At 30.3% G+C, this 18,628-nt stretch overlaps 1 protein-coding gene across 5 annotated transcripts in view; it reads left to right on the top strand.

Moving 5' to 3' along the window:
- LOC118199148 (putative tRNA (uracil-O(2)-)-methyltransferase) overlaps window positions 1-18,628 on the top strand; it is a 107,777-nt gene that overhangs the window by 17,314 nt on the left and 71,835 nt on the right. For all 5 annotated transcript variants that reach the window (XR_015038673.1, XM_085808039.1, XM_085808040.1 and 2 more), the window contains exon 3: window positions 17,588-17,684. Coding sequence is in view for 4 of the 5 variants with exons in the window: in XM_085808039.1 (XP_085664165.1) it covers window positions 17,588-17,684 (97 nt within the window). In the remaining variant the exon portion in view is untranslated. The remainder of the gene's footprint in view (window positions 1-17,587; window positions 17,685-18,628) is intronic.

The following is an 18,628-nucleotide window of genomic DNA, read 5'->3' as shown; positions in this document are numbered from 1 at the left end:
TCCTAGAATGCAAGAAAATGAAAAGAGGTGATTGACAACCAATTTGTCATTCGGGAGTCACGCTTTCTTCCCTTTGTGAGGTGTGATAAGATCACACAAAGGGAAAGCTCACTTAAAATGGAAATGTACTTAAGGTCCATCTCATAGTGTAATCACAAAAACTGCTGGTTTGTAAGCATGCTTTTATTTCTTAGGGAAATTCTTTTTAATTCTTTGTTAATTTCAGATGAAAGACTAGAGAACACAAGAGAAGTTTGAGCTCTAGTTGATACAAATAGGTTGTTTCGGAAATAGATTTTCACAGTTGGTGAAAAGAGGAAAAATATTTCTAAGGCCCGTTTTAGATGCAAACTAAAATTTATCCAAAAGTTGAAAAGGATCCCCTATGAAGCCAAAGGGGTTGAAAATCAGAATAAGAGCTTTGAGGTGTATCAAATAATAAAATTGTTTAACGGTGTTTTTTCCTGAACAAAAGGATATATTACAACCTATATTTACAAAAAATAAAAAAGGGAGCCTTACAGTCCTCGATGATCTAAAGTGTGTGTGTGTGGAGGGGGGGCGATTCTTCGTATCATAGTATGAAGCATGGTGTTTTTCACATATTATCTAAAGCATAAAATACAACTTCAAAAATGCAACATACTTTCTCAGCTGAGTCGATCGTAGTGCTTTATTTTTCAATTTTTTAAAATTTTTGGCTGAGTTACATATGTTTGTAATATTATACTAGTTCAGTTACAGCATCATACGATTTACACATGCAGTGTTATATTTGCTAATTTTTTTATAAAATAATATTGAAATTAAATCAAGTTGAGAAGCTTTTTACTCATATTTTACATAAGTACTCATATGTTTAGCTGGGTTGCATCATCAAAGTGCGTAAAAACATAAATTTTATTTTTAAAATTTTAAATTTCTGCTAAAATTTTAAAAAAAAATTGTCTTTAGACTTACATAATTATATTCAAGCACTCATCACTACAGACGTACATCAAAAGTACCCAAAATTAATTTAAAAAACAAAGATTAACAGTTGGAAGCTACCTGGAAAAAATGTCCTAGATGGGTGCCGGTATAAAATATATACTGCCTCTTAAAATTCAGGATTTCGCTCTAGATTTTTTTTTAAAGTCTCAATTTTGTGTCCTTAGGGTTCATAAGGTATAGTTCATGCAAAATTTTACCACAGTTTAAATTATTTTATATACCGCCCCTCAAAGGGTTAAAGAGAAGTAAATCCATATAAATTAGCTAAAATGTCTGGGAAGGCTTCAAATTAAAAAGATGCATAAATAGTATTTTGTTGAGTGCTGTTGCTACAAAACATAAATATTTTGTAGCTTTTAATGTGTAATTATCCTAGTATCATTTAAGAATTTATGTCATATATTACATGTATTTTAAACTGTGAAATTTGATTAGATTGGGATTTTAATAGGGCTTTTTTAACAATTATTCCTAAAAAATAATATAAAATTTAATAGTATCCATGTAAATTCATAATGACTAAGGTTATCTAACTACCTAATTTGATTATTTACAACTAACTGCTTACCCTTAAAAATTATCTCTGCACGTTAAAGTGAGTTATTGGCTTTCATTAATTCTTACTGTGGTCACAAGATAAAACCCAAAAAATGTAAAAATTCATGTGAAACTTATTCTCTGCATCTAATGAGACTTAAAATAATACAAAACAACTTATCACTTTTGCTGCTTTAGTGGCTTAACTGGGTTACAACCCCTGGAACTCATCACGAAGCTATGTTACTAACTGTGTCACACAGAGCCCAGTTAAATTTCAAACCGTGCCTACATTAGGCCTTTCAGGTTTGTTCTAATCAGCAGGTCTCTCTCTAGGCATACAACAGTGGTGACAACATCTAGTCTTTTGTTATAAATCATACTGATTATGATCTTACTTCTCGTTCACTATACCCTTTGACATAAAATCTATCTGCTATTTACTAAACCTCTAGACTGAGCTTGTAGTATGTGACAAAATGAGACATAAAAAAAAAAAAAAAAAATCAACATAAAACTGTTAGTAAAACATAAATAGAATGTCAGTTACCTTCTTTCAAATATGTCCAACTAATTATAAGTGTAACATATTTGATTTTACTTCTCAAATTTCATAAAGTTTTTTTTATTCTCAAACTCGTTAATAATTACGTTAATTCATGTTTAATAATAATGCATCCTACTTACAGATCTATTTTGTTTTTAGGATGGTATTACTAAAGTGAAGTTCAAGCATAGATAACATTTTTAATTGAATTTATTCAGTTCCCATTTGCTCATAGGTCCTTAATTTTTTTCATTAATGGTTCTTAAAATTACTTAATTTCTGTGTGCAGAAATGTGTACGAACCCTGAGGAAGATAATTGTCCTGTCTTTAGCTTAGATTCCAAGAACACCAAGTGAATACAGTAATAACGTATGTAACTGAACGTTCATTTACATTATGGTTTAAGAGCTAACTTGTAAACTAACTTTTTTTTTTCCTGCCTGATAATATAACAATATTTAAAATTAATAACAAAGAGTAAATTAGAGCTCATAACCTGGCTCCTAATTTAAATGGTACTGCCAGTCACCAAGCAGTTAAATGGTGCTAAATACTGGTAATTTGTTCCGGAGTCCAGCACAGACAAACAAGATAGCTGTATAGTTAGCTTTTGTGATTTTCTCTATGTGCAATATGAATATGAGCCACTTTTCCTTACATAAGTCCTTGATGGAGGATTTTCTCCACTTAGGCTGATAGCCTTCATGTGCTGTGCCGTATTTAAATAACCAGCCAACCTAATTTATATGCGATTTTTAAACGCATATTTCTGAACAAAGGAAGTAAGAAACTCGTCGAAAACCAGTATAATTATCCAGTCTCGAGGCATATGATAAATACAACACCATTGCATGAATTATCAGCACTTTCTTTCTGAACTTAAGTTTGTCATTCATTAGTTAAGTTCACTTTATTTGTTTTTTTTTGTCAACGTTAATGAAAAGAATAAAGAGCAGGTGTCAGAACTTTGATTGATATAAAATAAGCAGTATGTCCTTAGAGAAAGACAAATTAAAAAATTTTTTTAATTACTTTACAAGAAAATTTTTAGTAAATTCTAATATCAGAAAATGTAACATAAATAATAATGTTAAAATAAATGTTACAATAATCATAATTTATTATATTACTAAAGATTAGAATTCAGATCTTGTCAAATCACGGTCTAAAAATGTGCTTATTCTAAATCCTGTGTTTACATAAAAACATAATTTGCTATGAAAAAAGAGGATTTGCTTTGATGGGCCCTTTCAAATGTAAACAACAGTTTGGTTTAGAAATTTTTTATGCATATAATGTCATGAAATATCTTAGGATATAAAACATTTTCAGAATCGTTCCTTTTTTTTGTTTCCTTTGCTACACATAGAAAATAAAATAAAAATCTTTTATTCTAATAAATTTTGCTGCTATTAAACATTTCTGCAGTAGAAGACAGCATGTCTTATTATAATATTTTTGATATATTGTTTGACGAACTCAGAAATACTGAATACATATATGATGCACAATTCTGAAATCTGCTAAATAAATTTCATTGCATATAAAATAAGTGAAATGAAGCAGACAATAATGTGGCGAAAGTAAAAATTTATGTTTATGAAAGGAAAAAACTTTAAATTTTTATTAATATTCTTTATAAATTAAAAATAATTTTCCATATGTTTATTAATAAAATGACGATAAAGAAATTTTGTGTGCCTAATTCTCTGTAAAAGTTTATTTGGAAATTTAAGTTTCAAAATAACTGTTGCAAATCATTTAAGATTGTAACAAAGTTCATGAATCACATTTGGTAACAAAGTTCTTTGTTACATGAAAGATTGTACCAAAGTTCATGAATCACACATTCACTTATGGCAAATACGCCAAATTTCAAAATGCTTCGGTATATAAATTTATATATTTCTTGGGAAATTTTGAATAATACCCACCAGCGGCTGAGCAATAAAATCACTGAATACTGGTAGTTCTGACCTGGGTTTGATCCAGGTGTACGGGCTGGCTGCATGTTTTCCCCATGTGTAATGTGTATATGAGCCAGTTTCCCTTAGCAAGACTTCCACGAAGGCAACTCTTTCCTTAGGTAGATAACCCATTGTGCTTTGCTGTAGTCAACTAAATTGAAATCAAAATTTTTAATAAAAAAACTCTTAATTTTTTACAAGTATGCCTAGAAATACATCTTCTTTAAGCTAATGGTAAACTTTTTATGCATTATAATTAAAAAATGTTTACAAAAAATTTATAAAATTTACTGAAAATAGAAATTTTAAAAATAAATAAAAAATGGTGGTGAATTTTATTTTGATTGAACCTAAATTTAAATTGTTAAAGATGGAATCAAGTAAGTTTAATTAAAAAAAAGATATTAATAAATGTTACCAAATTCAAGTGTACAAAAAATAGATAGGCTACATTATAATTAACCTTTTAACTGTCAAGTTATTTTGATGGTTTGGGTGCATAAATTGTAAATTTTTTTTAATTCCAAAAATGAAAGTTTGCCTCGCAATCAAAAAAAAAAAAAAAAAAAAAAAAAGCTGTGCACGTTGAACTTTAACCTCTATCCTTTGAAACCTTCAGTAAAGCCCTGCCATCTGTTGAATTGAAGCCGAAACTTCTCATGATATATATTCGGGTCTAAGAATGCGATGCACTCAAAAAAAACTAGCCCTAGTGATGTTCGGGCTTGACATTTTGGAATACCAGTGCTGTACCCGAGGTTATTTCAGGCATGACAGTTAAAAGGTTAAACTTATTTACCATAGATGGCACCTCTGTGCATATTTTTCTTGTGTAAACCACGTGGCGCATTTTGATGATTAGCTACAAGTTTTTTAGGAATTTTTTGTTATGAAGCAGTTGTTTGGTGTGGAAAAGGTAATATATATCCATTTTTAATGTGTTAATTATCATAAAAGTAAGCGGTTAACCATAAATTAATTTTTACTAAGTGTTTTTGTAACTTGTTTAGAAAAATTATCTGATAATGAGCGACTCTGATGATTTTGAATATGCCAATTTATCAGAAAGTTTCAGCAATGAAATGCAGTGATGGTTTCATGAGTGATGGAAATGAATCTGAAGATGATGATGAGATTTTGGCTGTAGCAAGAAATTGGTTTCAAATTAGTAATTATCAAATATAAAAAAAAATATAATTCAGTTATATTTTTATTATTTGTATAATAATTTTTTTTTGTAACTTTTACCTCATCCCCACTCCCTAGTTATCTTTCACAACTAAAATTGCAAAAAAATAACTTAACCCTTAGCCTGTCGAGTGATTATCTGCGAATCTCTTTAAAACTGTTGCTAGTTTTGGACCGAACTTCCCGTAAAATGTCGCGAAAATAACCCTAAACCTCTGAAAATTGTCAAGCAGTTCTTTTGTTATTTTCCATCCCTCCCAGCATTTTACTTCAATGATTCCGCTAAGTGAGATTGATTGCTATATATTGTTCGGTAACTGTGAGCTCTCAAGAGAATTGCAAAAGGCTAGACTCTCCCTGATGATCGTCTTAATGCCGCAGGCTACAGCTGCGAAACTTGAAAGTTTCCTTCCCTTAAACAATCTTATCTCTACATATCTTCTCTACATATAATAAAAGAAAGAGTCTGTGTGTGTGCGCCTTTCGTTCGCGCTGCGCGTAAGCTAATAGACCCACGGCTACGAAATTTGGTACATAGGTACATGTACACAAGAGCCAGTGCACTTCGAAGCGATTTTTTCGAAATTCGAATTCGAATTTTTTTTTTTTTCATGTTTTGTGACGAAATCGTGTCATTTTGAAACATAATGGGCTATAGGAAAGAGAGATTTTACTCTACACACTCCATTTTCACATCGTCATGAAACGTAGGCACTTAGCTATTTTACAAACTTAAAATAAATTTCGTGTTTCAATAAATCGATTAAATACGAATTTATTTAACAAAGGGAGCTTAACACTTTTTCAATGGGATTTTTTCTAAAAAAGTTTATTTTTAAAAATGTACAGTTTATTTTTCTTTGATTTTTGGACACGTTAAACTTTCATCCTTGCGAATGCTTTTACAAAAAGAATTTTGGAAAAATGATAATATTTTGTATTTTTAAAAGATTTTTTAAATGAAGCTTCCGAGTACATTTCTTGCATCTCACATCTTTAAAAATGTGATTTTGGCAACAATTTTCCTGTCTTATTGTTGTTGATAGATTTTTGATGAAATAGCATCATTTTGAATAGTTTCATTCTTTTAGAAATATGGGTTTGGCAACAATTTTTCATCGTATTTCTTATGTCACTGTTTTTAAGAGATTGGCATATTTCATTGTCATTTTTATATAAATATACAGTCAAAAGTCGTTAATTCGGACACCCATAACTCGGAATGATCTATAATCCGGACCTCAAAACTAAAAACTTTCTGCGCATGCGCCGCGTTGACACATGCGCATAGGCGTTTACGCGAGCGCGTAAGACCTTTTACGACTGCGCATATGAGTGTGCGCAAGTGCAGAATACGTTTTCGCGTGCGCGTTTTATGTATAATGGACGTATAAGGTAAAATTATCTAATTATCTATTTCAGTTAATGTTGATGATTGCGTGGTTCCTTAATTTTCGAATTGGATCCGACTTATTATTTTTTGCAGACTGTAAGAGCAATTTTATAAAAGTAAGCTTAAACTTTCGATTATATCAAATAGAATTTCCGATATATATTTGTTAATATGTAAAGGATCTAAAGCGAAAGTATGTTTTGAAATCCGAAATCTGTTTATCAATTTCACGCTGCTCGGCGGGGGGATCGCCGCGGCGGGCGCGTAATGAATTGGAAGTTGATCTGTCAACACTATCCTTGTCTTCAGCGCAGATGTTTTTATTTTATTTGGCTTATAATTCCTTACCAAATGTAGTATTTCATCTCGATATGCTCCGTCTTTGATATGATTTAAAACAAGTTCCTCGTCATTATAATTCGCTTTCGATAGCGAAGAAAGTGACAGAGGTTATTGAAAACGAAAAAATTTCGATTGTCAAATTAATCGGTGTTCTAGACACAGCAATTATAGGACTTGAACAGCGGAACCTTGTAACTGAACAAGAAATTATGTCTGTTTAATAGAATTAAAGAGAAAGTATTATCACATGAAACGATACAAAACTTAAACGACTTACATTGAAAGAAATGTTTAATAAAGTAAACAAATAAATATTAAGCTTTTTCTTTTTGCAAATTTTGATACCCTTTAGATCATAATTGTTCTTTATTTCATAAATTGCGGTTTCATATTTTTAATTTTAGAATTTCTGCATGCCATCTTACGAGATTTAAACTGATGATCTATAATCCGGAAAAATCGATAATCCGGAATCGCCGAAGTCCCGACGAGTCCGGATTAACGACTTTTGACTGTAATATATTGTTATTGATTTTTTTTTTTTTTTTTTTTTTTTTTTTTGATAAAGTTGTTCTGTGGAGTAAAATTCTGCGCGGAATTTTATGTTTTTTGAGTTGCTTTCATGTCATTTTTTTGCTTATTTCACTGTTTATAAGATATTGAAAAGTTTTGCATGATTTTTGTTCTTCTACGGAAAGTTGGTTAATTTTTTAATAAGGATAATTAATATTTGTATTAAGAGATATAGCTTATTTCATTGTAATTTTTTCCCTTGAAAACATAAGATAAAATATCATTAATTATACTTTGCTTTTCAGAATGTTTTGTTTTTTGCATTCCTTTATTTTATTTGTTGCTCATTTCACTGTTTTTAAGATATTGAAAAGTTTTGACTTATTTTTTTGGAAACAAAGTTATTAACCTCCTTTATACCATTTGAGTTCTTAAGATTTTGCAAAGGGAATTTGGTTAATTTATTTATTAGGATAATTAATATTTGTATTAAGGGACATTGCTTATTTCATTGTAATTTTTTTATACGTAATAACTTTTTTTTATGAAGTTGTTCTGCAGAGTAAAATCCTACGCAGTTTTTAAATTTAACGTTTGGAGTTCCCTTCAGCCATTTTTCCGGTACATTTAAAAGCCAGACGAAGGCTCGCAGCGAAGCTGATAGTTTTCAAATAAATTGGTTTTAAAATTTACCCGGTTAAATTTTAAATTATTACGCATTTTTAACCTAAGTAACCTAAATCTGTATGTCACTGATTATCACCGGAATTTCAATGCAGACTGATTAAACTGCTATCACTAAAATTATATTCTGACAAATATCTGGTGCAATTTTCCTTCCTTCTGAGATATTGCTGAAACATTTCGTATTATTTCCAATTTTCTGTATTTTTGCCATTAATTAAAAATCTTTAAAACCTTCAGCATTTTCCTATATTCTTCAACTGCAGGCAACTAATAATTATTTTAAATAATTTATTTTTCCTTAATTATTACGTAGTTTTAAGAGAGTAAAAAACGAAATATTTGGGTGTTTTTAAGGGTGGTAATATTAATATTAAATTTGCATTTTACTTTTTCATATACATTCAAGATATTCAGAAAAGGAATTATAACATGAAACCGTTTTCAGTGTATAATAAATTTATGGATTCAAATTAAAAATTCTTGCTTTCCTGTCCAACAAACACTAGTAAATTTTATCTGAAATAGGAAAGATGAGACATATTAATAACAAACAAAGCAATTAATTTGGAAGTCAAAGAACAAAAATCAGCGTTATATTTTCAAATTTTCACAGGACTAGTTTCGATGGTTTTACCAAACCATCATCTTCAGCTGCAAAAGCGCAAATGAACGAGATAAGATATGAAAATTAGATTGTGAAAATTTGAAAATATAACGCTGATTTTTGTTGTTTGACTTCCAATTTAATGTTTGTTCGGCTTATTATTGTATCTTAATTAAACAAAGCAATGTTGTTACTTATTAGCTTACAATATAATTTATTCAATATGGTATTTTTGTAAAAAAAGAGTGTTGCTGTACATTTGGTAAAGTATAAATAAGCATTTCATTTAATAATTATAGAAGTTATTAATTATTTAATACAGTCAAAAGTCGTTAATTCGGACACCCATAATTCGGAATGATCTATAATTCGGACCTCAAAACTAAAAACTTTCTGCGCATGCGCCGCGTAGACACATGCGCATAGGCGTTTACGCGTGCGCGTAAGACCTTTTACGACTGCGCATATGAGTGTGCGCAAGTGCAGAATACGTTTTCGCGTGCGCGTTTTATGTATGATGGACGTATAAGCTAAAATTATCTAATTATCTATTTCAGTTAATGTTGATGATTGCGTTGTTCCTTAATTTTCGAATTGGATCCGGCTTATTATTTTTTGCAGACTGTAAGAGCAATTTTATAAAAGTAAGCTTAAACTTTCGATTATATCAAATAGAATTTCCGATATATATTTGTTAATATGTAAAGGATCTAAAGCGAAAGTATGTTTTGAAATCCGAAATCTGTTTATTAATTTCACGCTGCTCGGCGGGGGGATCGCCGCTGCGGGCACGTAATGAATTGGAAGTTGATCTGTCAGCACTATCCTTATCTTCAGCACAGATGTTTTTATTTTATTTGGCTTATAATTCCTTACCAAATGTAGTATTTCATCTCGATATGCTCCGTCTTTGATATGATTTAAAACAAGTTCCTCGTCATTATAATTCGCTTTCGATAGCGAAGAAAGTAACAGAGGTTATTGAAAACGAAAAAATTTCGTTTGACAAATTAGTCGGTGTTCTCGACACAGCAATTATAGAACTTGAACAGTGGAACTTTGTAACTGAACAAGAAATTATTTCTGTTTAATAGAATTAAAGAGAAAGTATTATCACATGAAATGAAGCAAAACTTAAACAACTTACATTAAAAGAAATGTTTAATAAAGTAATCAAATAAATATTAAGCTTTTTCTTTTTGCAAATTTTGATACCCTTTAGATCATAATTGTTCTTTATTTCATAAATTATGGTTTCATATTTTTAATTTTAGAATTTCTGCATGCCATCTTACGAGATTTAAACTGATGATCTATAATCCGGGAAAATCGATAATCCGGAATCGCCGAAGTCCCGACGAGTCCGGATTAACGACTTTTGACTGTAATTAATCATAAGAATATGAATAATTAAATATTTTTTCGGAGATATATTTTCCGGCGATATTTTTTTTCCTAGGGATCCCAGCGTACATTTTTGAAGCATTATGCTCTAAATAAATGTCTTGTTTAAACATAGCATTTATTGTTGACAATTCTCCAACCAAAGGAAATACCTTACTAGGGAGGATATTCAAACACAAATTTTTATTAGAATAAATATTTTCGTTATTTTAATACTACTAATAATATACAAACATTAGTTTAAGTTCACTATAGTTGAGTGAATAAGATTGCTGGATGTTGGTATTTTGTTGTTGGCAACCGAACAGTTTAGCTGCTTGTGGTATTTATGATTTTCTCGATGCGTAACGTGAATTCAAGCCAATTTTATTTAGAAAATTGCCCACGAAGGTGTTCTCCTTAAGCAGATAACCCATGACTTCTTAAAAATCGTAAAATATAATCTGTGGATATTTTCCGTTATACGATAACACGAACAAAATGATTTCCTATACGAAACGTATGATCAGCGCTGTTATTGCCCGCCGTTTAATTAAATGCATCCATCTTATTCCTTACAATTAATTTTCCTTTTTCAAAGAAAGTTTGATTTCAGTAAAATGTACTATTTACAATGTGTCATTTTATTTTGCTCGTTTTTTATGCAAATATTCAAATTCAGATAGGTATTGCATAAGTTCAGAAAGCCAACTAGTCTCTCCAAGCAGTAAGATAGCTGAGCACCGGTAAATTCTAGCGGCTGCATGGGGGTTTAGGGGTTTTTCATAAGTACAATTGATTGTGAATTAACAGTTTGTTTCCCACAAAAGAAATCTACCCCAAAGACTTCCTTTCCCTTAGACAAATAGGTCCTGTGTGCTTTATCATAATCCAAAATCTTAAGCGTAAAAATCTTTTATCATAGCCGATGATGACGATAAAATATTTTCTATCTGATGTGTCAAGTTAACATAATTGTATATTTCTAACGAAAATTGTTTGGCTCATGTTACCCTATAATGAAAAAAAGATTCAAATCGGTTTTTAGCTTAAACAGTATTTTCATTATTAATTATATCACGAATTTTATCAATAGTATTCTTAGTATTAATTGCAGGCATGTATTCAAGAATATAATATACACAAAGCTGTGTCTAATGATTACGGCTAATTTTTATATAAAATTTTATGGTATAAAAATTTAGGTTCATAGGTCAGCCATATTTGAAAGAGTACTTGTGTATTATAAGAAAAGAGAGAGAGAAATTTAAGAATCAAAAAGTTTACCACGAAGTAAAAAATGCAATAGAATACAAAAGAGTACAATACTATTTCATGTTTTGTGGATATACTTGAAGACAGAAACATGTTTCAGCTGTATTCGTTCATCGGAGAAAAACTTTTCATATGAAGCTATTTTTTTCAAATCTTTCAATATACAAGTAATACAAAAGCAGTATAGGAATTTCTTTTCTTAATACGAGTGACCAACCGAAGAGCTGAGGGGACGTACAATGATTAACATACAATATGTGCCTTGAATTATTTTGCTTTACATGCAATTTCCTTATATATGTAAAACAAAATAAACTTTCACCCATTCCAAGATTTCAAGAACTCACAGAGAGAGAGAAATATCTATAACAAATTTTATTGCTGTCTGACTGATTGCTTCGGAAACAATAAGTCTTCCAACTCAAGCTTTCAAGCTTCAAGCTATTCAAATACGAACGCTTCTCAGCAAAGCCATTTGGATCGCATCTGCTTTGTTAAAGGAAACCTTTTGGGGGTAAAATCATCCACTTCATCGGGTTTTTCAAACAAAGCAGTCAGTGGTCCTGTTACTACCTGCTGACCTAGAGAAATTTCTCAGAAACTTTTGTTCGAAGAAAACGAGTTTTATATTTTTAAGAATTTCCATTCTGACAGCAAGGTTTTGTTATTTTTCATATATAGATGAAAAGAAACTAATTTGTTTTTAATAAAGAAGAAAAAATTAATAAGCTTATTTAAATTTTTTACACAGCACCGAGTAAGAAGACAAAATTTAATTTTCTTTATAAATATTTTTCTCAGACAATACTTTAGTGTTTTTCAAATTACGAGAAAAACGCGTTAGTGCATGCATTTTCAAATCAGATTTATTTAATTAATATATATGGATATGCCAAACAAGCACACTTTCTCACACATACACTGTATATTAGTACATACATAAAAATGAAATAAAATTTGAAACAAGCAATTTAAAAACTACTGTATTGAAAAATTATTGAAAATTTGTTTTTACCTCATTTTTTTTTCGTTATATACATTTACTTCAGTTTTTTTATATGCATTTACTTAATGTATTTTCTTATATGCATTTACTTAATTTTATTTTGTTATATGCATCTGTTAGTGTTTTCGAAAAATTTTTAGATTTTTTGAGTATGGCAAAGGAAATGAGATCTATCAGCCGAAGGCAATGAATGTCTCCATGGACGACTTTCTAAGTAAAACGTACTCATGTTCATGTTACACATAGGGGAAATCACAAAATTCAACCATTTCGTTTGTTTGGGTTCGAATACGAGTCGAAATAGCAATAATCAGATATCTTAGCCAGGAGGCCATTGATTGGGTTTGACAGATTTGGAAACCTAATAAATAGTATTTAATAAATATAATATTATTAAACGAATCAGATTTATATAAACCAAATAAAATTCTTATATCGAACACAACTAAAACTCGATATAACTTGCACTGATAAACTGATGTGTAATAACACTGATAAATTAAAATACTAAACGGAATATACATTAATTCTACATAGATAATTTTTTGTAATGTATTTCGCTGGGAATGTCTGGCCGCAAAATCCTGATTATATATACCCTTATTTTAAGGTTATCACATATCTGATGGTTTGACTTTTACCTCAAAACAGAAAGAATCCACAAAATTCAGTAAAATTAATAACTTTATTTCCCTGTTGAAAATTCTCTGAATCTTTTCAAATATAAAAGCACACGCGCCAAGCAGTTTGCTTTAAATAAATATATGCAGCAACGAGAAGATGCGCTTTTGACAGCAACTCGTTTCGAAAATCGAAAATTTTTCTAAATGTAAGAGATTTGTCGCTTAAATTAATTTTTCATTAAGCAAAAAAAAAACAAAAAAAAAAAAAAATAGAATTGTATATTATTAAAAGAATTTTATTGATAATTCAGATTCTGAAAACAAGAACATTGTTGTTATAAAAAACAAAGAAAAAATAAACAACATATTTCATTCAACGGGGGCCAACTTTGGCGCATGAACTTTTCAACATAAAAATATTTGAAGCATGTTATGGATAAAGGTTTATTTGATTATGGCAAAGTACTCGATGGTTACTTGCCTAAGGTGAAGGATGCCTTCGTTCGAGGACTTCCTAACGGAAATTGGCTTGCATACATGTTACACATATGGAAAACTAAGAATATCATCCTGGCAACCAGCTCGTTTCCCGGGATTCGAACCCCGGACAGAACCACCAGTTGTTCCGTTAGACTCCGCTCAGTCGCTGGTGGGCTTCGTTTTTTATGTGATAATACTTTCTCTTTAATTCTATAAACAGACATAATTTCATGTTCAGTTACAAAGTTCCGCTGTTCAAGTCCTATAATTGCTGTGTCGAGAATACCGACTAATTTGTCAATCGAAATTTTTTCGTTTTCAATAACCTCTGTGTCACTTTCTTCACTATCAGAAGCAAATTATAATGTTGAGGAATTTGATTTAAATCATATCAAAGACGGAGTACATCGAGATGAAATACTACATTTAGTAAGGAATTATAAGCCAAATAAAATAAAAACATCTGCCCTGAAGATAACGATAGTGCTGAGAGATCAACTTCCAATTCATTGCGCTCTGTGGCGTCCCCCCCCCTCCGGCCGCAGAGCAGCGTGAAATTGATAAACAAATTTCGGAATGGTCGAGAAACAAAGGATATACCTTTATCCATTTTTTGCAGCAATTCCACTTTTTGTTTGATGGACATCGAAACATACTTTTGCTTTGTAGATCCTTTGGGAGCTCCAGCATTGGAAATTCTCTGTGACATTATCGAAAGTTCAAGCTTACTTTTATAAAATTGCTCTAACAGTCTGCAAAAAATAATAAGCCAGATCCAGTTCGAAGATTAAGGAACAATGCAATCTGCAACATTAACTGAAATAGATAATTAGATCATTTTAGCTTATACCGTCTGTTGTACATTAAACGCGCATGCGTAAACGTATAATGCGCATGCGCACACGCATATGAGCAGCCGTAAAGGTCTTACGCGCATGCGTCAACGCGACACATGCGCAGAAAGTTTGTACCTTTGATTTCCGGATTATAGATTATTCCAGATTATGGGTGTCCGAATTAACGACTTTTGACTGTATTAGGTTGCCGAAAGATTAGTTAGCAACAAATGGCAGCTTTGTGGGAGGGTTAGATGGATAATCAGAGAGTACCCGAAAATCTAATCCCAAATATTATCGGTATCAAATTCAGGTGTATAGCTAATGGTGTGAATAATTGCAAAAAATATATTAATTTTCTCAAAATACATTAACCCTTTAATGGGCCTCCCACCTTTTTTTATCAGTTTTTATCTCTTAGATGAAAGCTGCTAAATTCTGTTTAAAATATATATAATTACACCTTTTAGTTCTCTAAATGTATAACTGATTGCAGCACTAGTATTCATTCATAGAAATAGTGTAAAATAAGAATTCTTTTCAAGTCTAATTTTGAAGCAGTTTTTTTTCTTAATTTCTAATGCAATTTAAATCATCTGAACAACAACTTTTGGTATTAGAATGAATATTTTTATGTGAAAGTTTCCTTTTCTAATAAAAATTATTATTTCAATTCATATATATTAATTAAGAATGGTTGAAATTGAAAGGTGGGACAAATGCGTCCCACCGCACATATAGGAATTTCTAGTACTAGATGGCAGCACCGTTCAAATATTTTAAAATTTAAGTATCATGTTTATTTTATATGTTGATAATGCAAATTTATATTTTTTAATAAATTGCAATAATGTTAAAACTTGAAAAATATTTAGTGCTTTTTCCGAAAGAAATATAAATATAACCATGTAACACGAAATGTCATTGAATACTGAATGGATATGTGAGTGTGATTCACCATAGAAAAATATCCTAAGCAGAAGAAAGAGAGGTGAAATGTATATAAACATGACGGCCTTCTATATATCTTCCATTTCAAAACAATATAGGATAGCTGAAAAAAGGTTCTAACTGAATGAAAATTTTTTTGTAAAAGTCATTGCATCACAGTTACCAAGAAATCGAATAATGTGGAGAATAAGATAAATCTCAAAGGTGAGTGGTCGCTTTTAGTCAATGACAAAATACTGATAATATTAGTGTGTTATACAAAGTTATTTTTTTTTATGCTGATAGCCTGTGGGGGGGGGGAAATTCTTCCTTGAATTAGATATTGAAAAGAGCTTGAAACTCAAAATACTAATGCTAGTCTGCAGTTTATATGTGGACCACATAAATTTTCTGTACTGTCTGTAAAAATACATTGACAAAAATATTATCCTAGAAATTTTTGGCATAATGTTGTCTTATAAGCATGTCCTTTTATTACAAGCTAGAGCTATCAATGAAGTTAATTAAATCATAAAAAATGTTTTGTGCGTTAAGATACTTCCATGTGTTTCCTTGCAGGTTAAAAAGATAACTGACTAAATAGTTTGTCTAAGAACTGTATTTAATTATTTAATAGTTGAATTATATTTTTACTCAAATTCTGTCAGAGTTTATCTTCTTGATATATCTGCGAGGAATAGAATGTGTGCAAACTTTGTGCTTTATATCGGATGTTGGTTTAGTTAGTTTTGTGTAAAAATTAATTTTTTGGAAAAAGTACGTAGATGCAGTACAAGTGGTAGTCAGAAAATAATTATCATCAGAGAGAAAAGATTTATAATTTATGAGCCAACATGAGATTAATAATTTTTAAAGTAGTTGCATTTTGTTGTGTTAGTAATTAAGTACAGTTCAATTTAGTTTAACAATATCTCATTAACAGTATGCTTAACTCTTTTGTGTTGAACCCCAAAATATTGCCAATAAGATTGCTTTATCTCAGTGCAGCAATATTTCTAGTAGGGGCATTTAATAATGAGTTTGGTAGAGGAAACATCAATTCAAAATGTAACATTGGAGGGGGGACCAATTACATTAGAGAAGTAAATGCTCTGCATGCAAAAAAGTTATTTACAAGAGAAAATTGATGTATTAAAATATTGAAAGTGGTGGGAAAAACTAAGTTTCGAGTAGTATGTGCATGTAGGTAAATTTTGCGTTGAGTAAAGAGCTTCAAGTAAATTCAGTTCATCAAATGAAGAAGCTTAGTGGATATTTGTAGCAAAATAAAAGTTTAAAGTAATAATATGAGATTGCTGTTTTGCCTGTTTTTTCATTTGGTAATATCGTACAAAGTATGAGATCCAGAATCTTTGGAAGTCCTTGTGATTTCGGATTTTAGATCATCAGTTTAAATCTAGTAAGATGATGTATGGACTTGACAACATTGGGCTTTCACATATTGGTTATTTAGATCAGATAGACAAGTCAGTCAGCATATTGTCACTGATCTTGGTGTGATTCTGTAGCCAGCAGGAGTATGAAAGTGACATGCAGGAATCTCATTTAGTCAGCAGAAAAATCTTGTTTATGATATACCTGCTTATGTTTGTTGAGTATAATATTCTCCGTTTCTGGAGGGGGGTTGCTGGTGATCTCCAGGTCCAGATATTAGATTATTCCAGCTATTGGGTAACTTGATCTCAAATTTTATGCTGTAATTTGAAAGTGAAATTAAATCTTCATGAAGTTTTAAATAATCATCTAAGTAAAATTTACACACTAACTAAATAAAATTTAAGCTGTAACTGATAGAGAATAGCCTACCCAAATATTATTACAACTGTAACACCTACAGAAAATCAGAGTGGAAAGTATTAATGTGATGACTGTTTTCATTGTCTGCACTGAAATATTTAAAAACAGGAACTTATCCTATATTAAAAATTTTTTAAAAAGTAATGTTTTTGTGGGTGTTTGCTTAAACCATTAAAGAATTTGATAAATTGCAAGTACAAAATTTTTTAGTATTTTATAATCTGTGTAATGTTTAAAATATAATTAGATGAGTTATCAAGTAATTTTCAATAATCTCTTATAAACTGGGAACTGACTGAAAATATCAAATCATTCAATGTGTAAAAGGTTACTGTGAAGCTGTAAAAAAGTTAAAAAAAAATTTTTTTTGTAACAGGTAGAATTGTGTAATTGAAAATTTTCTTTATTACGCTTGTATAACTTTGTATATCTACCTCTGTAATAATGAAAAGAATTTCTTTCAGCTACAAATTGTGTTACTTTTTATCCAAAAAAAACTGATGTCCAGGCTTCACACATAACTCCTGCTTTTCCTTACAGAATAGTCTGTAAGGACAATTTGTAAGTAAATGACTTATTTCTGTTTGAAACTTAAGTAACAGCTAAAAGTTAATAAACGATTAGTTATAATTAATACAGCTGCTGGTTAAATAAAGCAGTATTTTATTTGAGATAAAATTTAAATAAAAAATGACTTTATGTATTTGGAACAGTGTTCCATTTTAATTTAAATACTGTTTTGAACATCCTTATTGTTACAGGAATGTCTTGCCCTGGCATTCGGCTTTATTAAGATCTTGAAATGTTGTAACATTTAAAGGTAGATGCCTAAAATTAAACACATACGTTCAAAGATTTACAAACATTTTTTCAAAATTTCATTTCTGTAAATGTTGTGTGTCAGTGTCAAAGCCTGAAATTTCTAACAAAAACCAGGCATGGAAATATAGTAGACTCATGTTTAACTAGTCTGTATAGGAGTCTGGATATACTAATGGCAAGCTAATCCAAAGGTTATAAATCACATGAAAGGGGTATATTTTACTCATCTTTCTGGCTGAAGTTATATGAATTCTATGAATACAATGAATGAATTGTATTTTTTCCTAGAACTGGAAATGGAATTGATTTGTGAAAGAAAAGCCTTGATGAAAATTGTGCCAGAGTGATTCGTGATAAGGAGTCTGTTGTAATTAATACAAAGTTTATATATCTTATATTTTGTTCAATAAATTACAATAATAATTTCTTCTCTGTTTATGACACTCCTTGTTATGTCATGGTTCTGGACATGCTGTGTGGGTGTTGACTAAAATAATATATTATTTAATTAACATTAGGTAAAAATCAATAAGTTTCTCTACTAAAAGGCGAAAATTTTCAGAATTGAAACACCGCTTTTCTTCTCTTGGAAAACTAGAATGTGATATTGAAATAAAGACAAGTGATCAATGCCATTCATGCAATAAAAGTATAAGTGTGAATATTGTAGCAACAATAATTTT

Source organism: Stegodyphus dumicola, chromosome X1 (assembly GCF_044657685.1).
Source record: "Stegodyphus dumicola isolate Sdum_Otavi_A_Nest chromosome X1, ASM4465768v1".
In the NCBI taxonomy this organism is placed as follows: Eukaryota; Metazoa; Arthropoda; class Arachnida; order Araneae; family Eresidae; genus Stegodyphus; species Stegodyphus dumicola.
The sequence above is the reverse complement of the archived record's forward strand: the minus strand, read 5'-3'. Positions and strand labels throughout refer to the sequence as shown.